Source organism: Galendromus occidentalis, unplaced genomic scaffold (assembly GCF_000255335.2).
Source record: "Galendromus occidentalis unplaced genomic scaffold, Mocc_1.1 scf7180000075535, whole genome shotgun sequence".
NCBI lineage: Eukaryota > Metazoa > Arthropoda > Arachnida > Mesostigmata > Phytoseiidae > Galendromus > Galendromus occidentalis.
In genome coordinates this window covers 2,073-14,558 of record NW_003803525.1, presented here as the reverse complement: position 1 = coordinate 14,558, position 12,486 = coordinate 2,073, and the positions used below count along the sequence as shown (strand labels likewise).

At 50.3% G+C, this 12,486-nt stretch overlaps 1 protein-coding gene across 1 annotated transcript; it reads right to left on the bottom strand.

The window, feature by feature from the left end:
- Window positions 1-200: 200 nt before the first annotated feature.
- Window positions 201-12,081, bottom strand: LOC100901896 (glucose-6-phosphate 1-dehydrogenase). Its single transcript, XM_029110951.1, has 6 exons — window positions 11,874-12,081; window positions 2,557-2,727; window positions 2,416-2,453; window positions 1,292-1,400; window positions 488-708; window positions 201-399 (listed from the first exon to the last, which is right to left on the bottom strand). Exons 2-6 carry the CDS (start codon window positions 2,701-2,703, stop codon window positions 201-203), a joined length of 714 nt encoding a protein of 237 aa, XP_028966784.1. The 5' UTR covers window positions 2,704-2,727; window positions 11,874-12,081.
- Window positions 12,082-12,486: the final 405 nt, after the last annotated feature.

Genomic DNA, 12,486 nt, shown 5'->3' with positions numbered 1-12,486 from the left:
CGAGAACCACAGGATACTCTCTGACCCCCGAGATAATATGCCTCTGCTCAACATCCTCAGTCTCCGGATCTGCGACCACAGATCTGGGAGCCCGTCCAAATGAGAAACGTGATTCTCTGTTGCCTCCCATCAATGGCTCGCTCCATCTACATCTATTCCAATCCAGGTCTCTGATTCACCTAATCAATGTTGTCTTGAGCTCACCTGTTCCAAGTGGGACTGAAAATCCGGTTCGCGAATCGCAGTGTGATGAGATTCTGCACCATTTCTTTGCCAAGGTAGTGATCGATTCTATAAATCTGATCTTCTTTGAAGAGCGACGCGAGATGTCTGGACAATTCAGCTGACGAACTCAGGTCTCTCCCGAATGGTTTTTCGATTATTATGCGAGACCAGCCGCTGAAAAAGATAGCTGGGTGATCATATTACCGACTCAGATTGGCTTTTGTCGCGAATCAGCTAAGCCTGCCAGCCTCCCTCCGCCTACCTCTTGCTCATACAGAATTGTTTGACCATTTTCGACACGGGCTGGAAAACCGTCGGTGGCAGCGCAAGGTAAAATAGCCTATTGGCTACCACTGTGGTGTCTTCCAGGGCGGTGAGCTGTGCTTGAAGATTCTCGAATGGTGAAGCGTCATCGTAGCCTCCGGCGACATAGCTGTTCGAAGAAAGGAATTCCACGAACTTCGTTTCGTCACTTTCGCGCAGCTGTGGGAACATTCGGGACTTCAGACTAGTTATCAGCTACAAGTCATTTGATGAAAGAAGATCCTCATTCAGACGCTCATGGATCGCAGTTCGGGAGGCAAAAGGTGCGTCATGACCAGACGAACACTAGGCTATGGCTCAGATGAGAGAGCCCTCGGATCATCGAGACCATCATCCACGTGAGACGGACGTGGACACGACGGGATCGCCCGGCGACGATCGCGGGAACCTCTCTTGGTTTACAGGACAGTGGAACGGAATGTGCACAGTGAAAAGCACAAGGACAGTCAGAGAGCAGATAAGAACTGTACCTGAGCGTTTTTCGGGGAAGAGCGAAACTGTACGACCGAAACAATATTCAATGATTAGTCGCAAGGTCATTTGGTATTTCTCCTACCGAAACGCTTTTTCGAATTCTTTCCTCCCTCATCTCATGATCATGATAGATCGCTTGGGTTTGCCTTCATTCGGTCGATCCTTACACCGGTCGTCGCATCGCACGGACTAAATTAACAACATCATTCGGCCATCGAGCAACGGAAGAATGTTCAAGGCCTGTGAAGGTGGGATGAATGGAGCTTACCTTAATGTAAGGTCGGATTTTGTCCTCCAATTGCTGCATCGTCAGGGAGGTGCGAGCATATCCGACGATTTTGGTACCGACTGGGAGGAGATTATCTCGGAACAGAGCCCTAGAGGGATCGGAACCAGGACACCGAATTAATTCACTGACCACTGGACTACGAATCGATGCATTGCACGCTTCCAGAGAAACCGAACATCCTCCTCTTGTACATCCAAGGAGGAGTGCCCATAGCAGCGTTACGCGACCTGACGCTAACGGAACCGTAGGCTTACACGGGGCCACGACCGGGTTCCGTCGGATGATAAGCCGCGAAACTCCAGAATTCCGGCTCGAGTCTCTATAGCTCCTCAACGCCCCTAGCTACTGGTCTCGCAGATAATAATTCCCACAGAGGTCGACTGATTATGGTAATTCTATATTCGATTCGCCGGTTGTTCCTTCTAGGAGAGTCAGGGTTCTCGATTGAGACGCTAGGTTTCGGGTATACCCTTCGAAACTCGAGAAGATGCAATAGCAACGTCGATGTTTCCCTCTCCCGCCGCTCCTATTTTCCCCCGAGAATGCTCATCAGCTATCGTGGGGACTGGAGGTCGCACGCTTCGCGGGAGGTGCTTCCCGAAATAATCCAGGGATCCTTTTTACCTCGATGCTTTCCGGAATAAGCGACACCGCTTCCCTCTCATGGAACCCCGGAGCCTGTGAGGGAGCTCGAGCAGCCCAGGGAAGTCGATTCCCAGCGAGAACGACAGTCGAACTTATCGAAGCATCATAGACAAATACGTTTCAATCGAGAAGGCTCGATCGGAGTCAGCTGAGGCACGGGAGACTCCGACTAGGTCGTCGGCGCGGGACAAAGCATGGGACTTCGGCAAGCTTCCGGGACAGCATGTGGGACTATCGCAGAAAAGAAGGAACGCGATATCCTGGCCGATCGCGGTCCTGCTTGCTGACAGGGGTCTCCTAATTCCCGATGAGGGGGTACATCGGGAAGAATCATCATCACGGAAAGAATCCGGGAGTGCTGCTGATGCTTCCTGCTCATGATAATATAGGCAACCATGCGAGCTCCGCGAAACGGACCGCCGAGGTGGCGTGAACTGAAAAGATACGTCACTACTCACCATAGGGTAGGATAGATCTTCTTCTTCGCGAGATCGCCCTAGAATCAGAGGATTTGATTTCACTAATAATCAGGATCCCAGCTGAGTAGTGTCCGATTGCATCTTGGATGCGGGATCTCGGAAGTGAAGTGTCTGATTTACCGATGCTCCGAAAACGACGAATGAATGTACAGCGACGTCTTTTTTCTCGAGGGAGTCGAAATGCATAGCTTCTCGGAAAAGAGCAATCATTTGCGGTGACAGCGGCGCTCCAACCACAGCCTCGATGCCCGATGAGTTTCCCGCCATGTCGATATCCGGTTATCCTCCAGTCTGAAAAGCAAGTTTACTATATGACAGTGATTTTCTCCGATCCTGCGAAGCTGATTGTGCTAGAGAGGAGAGTCAGAGTCTCTCGCGAGAGATCCACTGCGTCCAGCGAGCGCTCTTCAATGGTTTGCCGATTCGCACGCATGCTTATCACGAGCGGCTTTCCTCAGAGGCAATGCACGATGGGGACCTGACGGACTCATACCTCAGAGCCCCCTTACTCAAGAAGGGCCGGTCGACTACGCAATGGAACAAAGAGAACCTGAATACCATGGGGAGTCGATCCAAGCTGCGGACGCTTCCGACTCGGGACGGGCTGCCAAAATGCAGACACATGAGATAGCGACCAAGTCGGCTTAGGTGGATATCGGGAACTACGAATAAGTCTACTCGTGAGCTCCCGTACGACTACGATCAGCATGGACGAGAAGCTCGAAGACCGTAGTCGTTGGACAACATAGATCGTTGGAATGGATAAAAATTGCTCCGGTGGCTTTTACGCGCAGCAACGTGAGCACGCATTTGACCAAAAAGCCAACCAACCATCCGTCCGACCGTTCAACAAAACAAGCGAGCACGCAAAAAACAACACGCAGGCCATTGACTGAGTCTCTAACTCAGTGGGATCATGGGCGTAGAACTACGCTTTTCAGAATTTCCACCTGGATTCTTAGACATGTTTATATCAAAATATCAGGCTCTCCTGAATGAGAATTTCTGACTGCTCTGCTCTCTCCTATCTCCCAGAGATGGAGTAGAGTTTCCAATTCATCGACATCAGCTCTACTGCACTGGGCTCTCACTCCGATTTTATAATTGGAATGCACCGTTCAAGGGTTTCTGGGAAGGCAATTGGTACGCTTGAGGAAGTGACATTAAGTGGCATCTTCAGGCGAGAAAATTATCATACGATGAGGTCCGTTGACTCCGAGTTCAACTCACAGTAAGAATCGTTTTCACCATGAAATGATGAGATAACTTCGTATGAATAAAAGGCGCCACTTCGACTCATCGCGGATATCCTCGAATTTTCCCTCTTGATCATAATGGAAATCATGATCTCGTGTGCGATCATTGGTATACCCATCAGAGAATAGGTTTTTTTCGCTCCAATGTTTCTGCGGATGCGAATTGTGTCTTTTAAGGCACGATTGAATTCCGAAAATAGAGATCGCCTTCTTTTTCGTAAGTAGTTGACGGAATCGAACCGCTATCGTCTAGAGTCTAGACGGTCGAAGTTGCCGAAGCTAAACATTTCTTGCCATCATGATATTTGTGCTAGGATGCGTAGTTCTCGAGTATTTTGAACTCGAGCCTATATTATGGCCTTTTTCAACCCGAAGAAAGGATTCTCGAGTTCGGCATGACCTTCTGACGATGCCTCACAAGCACTCCCACATATTTGCCCATAACAGTTTTCCTCATAAAATGCTTTGTTTTCGAGAATATCGACGATGGAGTTTTTGACCATTTTCCACGATTCGCACCCCATCTTGTCCACCTACCGGGGGCTGTAGCGTAGTTCTACGATAACAGTACGATCACGACAGTGTCCAGGCGACCAACCGAACAAGGCGGTCAAGCAGTGAGTCAATGAAGCAATGTCGACAAGGCCGTTAGTGGATTCCTTGCATTGACTTGGAACGATCAAATCTGTTTTTCAGAGGCAATGAACGAGCAATCGTTCTTCAGGATTCAGGGGACACGTTCTTGAATCGCGGCTTCGTGAGGAATATTGAGAGAGAGTGTAGTATTATAAGTTCAGTGTTTGATTCAACTTGTTTATCCGCGAGGGTCCCCCGGGAAAGTCAGACAGATACAGAAAATGCCGGATCGAATATGAAGTTTCATTGGAGCAGATAAGGCAAATAATTCGCAGCCTCAATCAATGTGCTTTCTTCTAGCAGCATTCCCAGTAAGACACGATCAAGCGCGAATTCAGCCGGCCGCCGCCGGGACTCTGGAGGTCATGTCAGAATCCGCCGAGGCTTTCCTCCGGGATTCTGGGAATCGGATCAACTTGCCAATCGCGGAATAATGGAGCTGAGTAGCATATCGGAAGATTTCGACTCAAGTAAACAATTCGCGAGATTCTCGCCTGGAGCTTCTCGGGAGCAAGTTCCTATCTAGATTTCCCTGGCCGTGGACCTGAACACCGATAGCGGCTCGTGAGACTTAGAAGCGGCCCGGATGGAAGCTTCGATATTCTCGACGCTGAGGATGCGCTCAACAACATACGACAGGAAGAAGACTCGTCTCAGCGGGATTAGAGCAAGCGCGAGATCATCTCGAATGGGTAATCCGACCATCGTCTTGGCAATGAATTCGCACAATTGATGAGTCGCTCGGAAGGCTAGTCTGGAAGCGGATCCAAGAACCTAGGGAATGGGATATCTCAAAGTTCCTGCTCCTGACAACGTGGGCCCGCTCACGCTGGCAGAATCGATGTTTTGATGGAACCTTTGCTCTGCACGTGCCGCTCGTCTGGGCTAAGATCGAAGCAGTGTCCGCCGTATTGCTCCCAGAGTGAGGGGGAATCGACCTAAGAATTCAATTGAAGGAGATTTCACGCGGGCGTTCTGATTTGCTGATAGATGCTCAAAATACCTTTTGGAACTCGATAGATCGAAGTAGATAGAAAGATGCTGATGAATGCTTCCAGCGTCAAGCCCGCGATCGGATAAACACTCAGCGCTGACAGTTCAATTGATCGTTCTATCATTCACAAGCACAATGAGCAATCGAAATTCATGGGCCGAAGAGTGGTTGAGTCGTCCTGTCGATGACTCGAATACGGCCGTCTCTGGACGAAGTATTCACGAATCCGGACTGAGGAGAGGGGTCAAAGCAGCGGCGAAGGTTGGTTTCGACGTGGTTTTAGGATTCGAATTTCTTCCGATCGAATATATATTCTATCGAATTTCATCAAATATTTCGAGAAAACATGGATTGGCCGAGATTTCAGTGCGCCGGTGTTTCGATTGGAATGGTGGAATGCGTATGAGGTTACTTTACGTGGAGAGGCCAGGACAAACAACGCCGTCGAATCAAAGCACTCCGCGTTTGCTCGGAGATTAGGCTCAAGTCATCCTACTTTTTATACTTTGCTAGGAAAGCTCCAACTTGAGCAAGGAATGACGGAATTTCGCATAACCAATACTGGGGCCCAAGGAAACGATACGATTCCCAAGCGCATCTATAGAGATAGACAGAAACGATTGCGCGAAATTGTGTTAGCCTATGAAAGCTACGATAGACTGCGCTATCTCAAGGCAATTGCCCACAATATAAAATTTCAAAGTCAAAGTTCGAAATTCGCAGAAAATACGAGAATGAAGTAGTGTGAATTCAGTTCCGATGAGACACTCGTCATCCCAAAAAATTGAATGATCATTCAAGCGTTGACGTGCTGGCTTCGGCGCCAGGAGAACTTGGCGCCAGGAAAATTCGGCGCCAAGAAAATTAAGCGCAAGGAAAATTCGGCACCGACCGAAGCAGTAACTCAATAGTGAGTCAGGTTAGGTTAGGTCCCCCAATGCGGAGCTCTGACATTGTGAGGCGGACTAAACCTTAGTTCGCCCCACGTAGACCCCACCGCCGCGGACTAAGGTTTATAGCCGAGCCACACTCTCTAAGCAGCGCCTCGGGAGTCTGCCCTCAAATCGACTATGCGCTCAAATCAACTATGCGCTCAAATCGACCAGGCGCGCAAATCAATTTCGCTCAAATCAATTTCGCTCAACTCAATTTCGCTCAAATCAATTTCGCGCTCGCTCAAATCAATCGCGCTCTAATCAATTGCGCTCAAAACAATCATGCACTTGAATCGACTCTGCGCTCAGATCGATTTTGCGCACAAATCAATCTGCGCTCAAATCACCCCGACCCGAACAGGACCTCCTGCGGAGTCATCTTGTCGGGAAGTGAGATCGGTCGCTCCTGCGGAGGGAAAGGAGGATCCGCGTCAGAGGCCGCTCCTTCGCGATATATCGAACCCTTCTGCCTACCTATCTGCTGTACGGGGATGAGTACCCAAGAGGCTTCTTGGTATTCACTATTCACCGACAAGGCGGTATTCACCCCTGGTTGCGCGGGAAGGTCGCGCTCATAACGAATCTTTCGTATTACGAACCCCGCGTGGAACAAATCTTCCGTATAAGAAACCCCTCGCGTGGAACGAACCTTCCGTACAGCGGGGCCCCTTGCACAAGGAACTCCCCCAGTGACGAACAACTCTACAAGAGGTTCATTATACGGAATGTTACTCATATAGGGGGGTTCGCTATACGGGAGGTCTGTTTCACGCGAGGGGTTCGCTATACGGGAGGTCTGTTTCACGCGAGGGGTTCCTTTTATGGAAGGTTCATCTCGCGACTTTACTCGCTGGATTGGACGCTACTTCCCGCTCTCACTTTCTTGGTACTCACCAAATGTAGTCGTGATTCTTTTTCCTGAGTAATAGGGTCTCGCAGAATAAGATTTTCGAAGAGCTTGTAGTGCCGATTACGTGTTAGACCTGGATTTCCCGATCGCAGGTTATGAGGGAAAGTTTGCTCGGATTCAACTCAAGGGCTTCGATCACACATTTAAACGCAGAGTAGCAGCCTGGGGTTTCAATCACAGTGTTCGACGTTTGTTTCTCTCTAGGCATTGCTCAAATACAGATCCAGTGTAGAGGGTGAGAGCGAGCGGACCCTCGATTGCCTAGGGTGATTTAAACCCCATCGTCTAGTAGCTCGTACTTATTCGATCCACTGGGGGTTCGGTGTGCACCCATCAGTCCGAAGACCCATCAACCCAAAAGCTGAGTCGAACTCTCCCCTCTCAAAGAGTCTCGCTAAATTGGAGGGTTGGAAGCACAAGGTTTCGAAGTAGAAAATGCAGGATGGTGTGGTGCAAGCGCTGACGTGAGTCTGCGCGCAAGCTCAATTGGAACACAAACCACTTTCATTCATCTATTAATTCATTTATTAACATGGCGATCGCGCGTGTTTGTAAAACAGCATGAGGTAATCTGTTAGAGGGAGCAGCAAGATATCACATGCGGAGGGGGCTCTGGACTCTGGAACACAGGAGAGGCGAGCCCGGAGGTGGGGCAAGGGAGAGGATGGGGAAAACGAGAGGGTTGTGCTTTCTAGCAGAGGTCACGACGGAACAGGTCATTTGAGTGGAACGTAAAAAAGGCGAGACTGCCAATTGGGCGAAATGCCATTCGGGCGGAATGTCATTTGGGCGAAAACCTTTTGGGCGGATTGAGATCCGGGCGGAAACCATGAGGGCGGAATGCGGAATGGGCGAGGACTCTTTCGGAAACAGGAACCCAAGGTATTTGCAGTGTCGGGCTCCTGATGGGAAACTGAAATGAGAACGCATTCATGGGTGTGCGGCTCTCAATCTGACCCATACGAGCTTCCGTCTATGATTCCATACTCGTCAATTTTTCGTGCTCAGTGCAATTTCAAGACACGCAATGTACGAACCGTGAGGATTCATTCTCACACACAATAGAGTTATTTACATGATGCGTGTCAAGTCTCTCATCCACCGGGAAGCTTCCATGAACAAGTTGAGACATCCTCTGGTCTCTGGTGACTTGGAGTCTCTATGCGACTAGACTAGATCCCCCCTCCTGAAGGTTGGCGACCTACCATCATTTGCGAAGATCAGACCTCGCGCCCCGGTCATCTCCAGCAACACTCTCTCCTTCTCATTGCCCATCCGGCTCCCCCACTCGATCGAGGCAGAATTGAAGTCCTCGGCCAAGACAACGAATCTGCGGCTGATTGCGCTATAGAGGAGAGTCACGGTCTCTCGCGAAATCCACTGCGTCCAGCGAGCGCTTTTCAAAGGTTTGCCGATTCGCACGCATGCTTATCACGAAAGGCTTTCCTAAGAGGCAATGCACGATGGGGACCTGACGGACTCATACCTCAGAGCCCCCTTACTCAAAAAGGGTAAGAGCCGGTCGACTACGCAATGGAACAAAGAGAACCTGAATACCATTGGGAATCGATGCAAGCTGCTGACGCTTCCGACTCGGGACGGGCTGCCAAAATGCAGAGACATGAGATAGCGACCAAGTCGGCTTAGGTGGAAATCGGGAACTAAGAATAAGTCTACTCGTGAGCTCCCGTACGACTACGATCAGCATGGACGAGAAGCTCGAAGACCGCAGTGACGCCCCCTCCCGTATGTTGAGGTCGATTCACGAGGTGGGATCGGCGGCGAGCTGTGTCAGCTATATGTGGAATACTTCGTTGCGGATACGTGATGAGTGATCAAGGTTCCGCACTTGTTCGGATCTCGCTGTTCCTTCAGCCGGGATATTCGTGCGACTGGCCGCTCTCGATAGGCGGCCGCCGCTTAAGAAGTTCCATTTCGGGAGAGACGAGCTCGACCAATCGAATCAATAGTTCTAGGGAGCCGCCGATCGTATGGAATTCGACTAAACAGGAACAGAAAACTTCTCCAAGACTCCGAGCAGCAACCAGCAACCCAGATTTTCATTGTCGTTGAGAGCAGCAGGGCCAGCGTTCACGTTGAAGATGAAGCTGCGCTCAGATCAGGGGAAATTCCACAAGGCCGTGTCCGTCAATGTTCCTCTCGAAACTCAACCTTGATTTTAGATTGATAGAAGCCAAGATGGATATTTTCCTCTTGTTGCTCACTGATTCCCGGGTTCTTGATCAAGTCTTCCGGGACACCGCGAAGATCGTCATTTCACTCGGAAAGCTCTTCGAATGCGGAAACGAATTGCAAAGTCTCAGGGCTCGTATCCTGAAGTTCAATAATTTCTTCCGGAGGTTGCCTCCGTCCCCACCCAGAGAGTCCAGGCTGTGGGTCTCTCATGAGGCAGGAGCTCACAGAGCGTCGATGTCTATCCTTGCTCGTGTGCATCGAGGTTTTGAGCGGATAATCTATAAGTAAAAGCTCAAGCATCTCCGGGAGCTCGAAGATGAGCCGACTCGAATCATGGCCGACATTGCCCGGCAAGCCGCCGCGACGAATGCATTGCCCTCACCTCTTCGTGACCGTGATGGCGATATGCGATACAGTTAATGAGCTTCAAGAGACAATCTACGAGGCATGTATGACACAGGGCGAGAGAATCGTCGGTTTCTCTCTCTCATGTCACCGAAAAGGGAAGGACCGAATGGGTTGGATGGAAACTTTCGCCTTCGGAGGAAGCGCCCGATACGGAACAAGTTTCTCCTCCTCGAAAGCCATCCCCGAACCACGTCGAAATCGAAAGCTACCGAGGAAATCTTCTGAGAAGCGCAAAGTTCCGTTCTGTTATGATCCGACGAAACTTTAAACAAACACAGCACTCCGGGGAAATAAACTACGATCTCACTCTTTAGAGTCGATCACTTTTCCTGCGCGGGAGTTCCAAATCGTCTCTACATGGGATCAAGACCACTCTCGCTTGAGCTCCGCGTGCAGCCCCGAGATTCCTTTAGGAGGCGGGCGAACACCGCCGACGGCTTGACGTCTCATGAGACGAGGACCTTTGATTATCGTTCCTTTCCCAGGTTCGGAGTGAGCAAAGGATTCGAACCAGGGTTCCACATGAGAACGGCTCACATGAGGTAGGCTGTCAGCAATGAAACCGCTGATATTTCCCGAATCTCGAACGAGGATTAGGTGGCTCTTCGGACAAACTTCCTGTAGAGGAAGATCATACCGCGAACCCTGGCTCGCAAGATAGGTCCAGAAAACTTGATTGCCTTGGAGATCGTGCGGTGCTCCGCGAAGGAAGATGCTCTGGACCACCCGAGCGCTCGTGAATCCTGCAGTTGTTCTGTTAACTCCTCCTTCTGCATTGAAGGATGGGACCGATCCTTGAATCGAACGAGATGTACCGATGAACGTGCTCGCAAATGCAGCGAAATCCTTCGCTCGGTGTGCGGAAATCGTTTAGAAAACGACGCAGTGTCCTCGACAACATAGGTCGTTGGAATGGATAAAAATTACTCCGGTGGCTTTTACGCGCAGCAACGTGAGCACGCATTTGACCAAAAAGCCAACCAACCATCCGTCCGACCGTTCAACAAAACAAGCGAGCAGGCAAAAAAAGTACGATCAAGACAGTGTCCAGGCGACCAACCGAACAAGGCGGTCAAGCAGTGAGTCAATGAAGCAACGACGACAAGGCCGTTCGCGGATTCCTTGCATTGACTTGGAACGATCAAATCTGTTTTTCAGAGGCAATGAACGAGCAATCGTTCTTCAGGATTCAGGGGACACGTTCTTGAATCGCGGCTTCGTGAGGAATATTGAGAGAGAGTGTAGTATTATAAGTTCAGTGTTTGATTCAACTTGTTTATCCGCGAGGGTCCCCCGGGAAAGTCAGACAGACACAGAAAATGCCGGATCGAATATGAAGTTTCATTGGAGCAGATAAGGCAAATAATTCGCAGCCTCAATCAATGAGCTTTCTTCTGGCAGCATTCCCAGTAAGACACGATCAAGCGCGAATTCAGCCGGCCGCCGCCGGGACGCTGGAGGTCATGACAGAATCCGCCGAGGCTTTCCTCCAGGATTCTGGGAATCGGATCAACTTGCCAATCGCGGAATAATGGAGCTGAGCAGCATATCGGAAGATTTCGACTCAAGTAAACAATTCGCGAGATTCTCGCCTGGAGCTTCTCGGGAGCAAGTTCCTATCTAGATTTCCCTGGCCGTGGACCTGAACATCGATAGCGGCTCGTGAGACTTAGAAGCGGCCCGGATGGAAGCTTCGATATTCTCGACGCTGAGGATGCGCTCAACAACATACGACAGGAAGAAAACTCGTCTCAGCGGGATTAGAGCAAGCGCGAGATCGTCTCGAATGGGTAATCCGACCATCGTCTTGGCAATGAATTCGCACAATTGATGAGTCGCTCGGAAGGCTAGTCTGGAAGCGGATCCAAGAACCTAGGGAATGGGATATCTCAAAGTTCCTGCTCCTGACAACGTGGGCCCGCTCACGCTAGCAAGAATCGATGTTTTGATGGAACCTTTGCTCTGCCCGTGCCGCTCGTCTGGGCTAAGATCGAAGCAGTGTCCGCCGTATTGCTCCCAGAGTGAGGGGGAATTGACCTAAGAATTCAATTGAAGGAGATTTCACGCGGGCGTTCAGATTCGCTGATAGATGCTCAAAATACCTTTAGGAACTCGATAGATCGAAGTAGATAGATAGATGCTGATGAATGCTTCCCGCGTCAAGCCCGCAATCGAATAAACACTCAGCGCTGTCAGTTCAATTGATCGTTCTATCATTCACAAGCACAATGAGCAATCGGAATTCATGGGCCGAAGAGTGGTTGAGTCGTCCTGTCGATGACTCGAATACGGCCGTCTCTGGACAAAGTCTTTCACGAATCCGGACTGAGGAGAGGGGTCAAAGCAGCGGCGAAGGTTGAATTCGACGTGGTCGCGGCAGCGAAAATGGCGAGAGAGAAATGCGAACGAGGTAGGCTCATAAGGTAGTAAACAGAGCTGCCATGTTTACATTGATGGATGCATTCCTCTTCGTTCGAGATGAGCGGGCGGTGGGAGAGCCGACGGAGACCGCATAATCTTCCCGCTATGTTGGCCGGAAGAATTTCCGTCGCCTGGCGGGATCGGAATGCCGGACGCCGGCGCCGCGAAAAGTTGCCGACTTATTCTTATATCCTCCTGCCCACTGAACTGACTATGGCGTGGACGTGACTTTCAACATGAGTTTCAGGGGGTGCGCGGAACTCCCGGTCTCCACCACCGACGGGAAGGATTCGG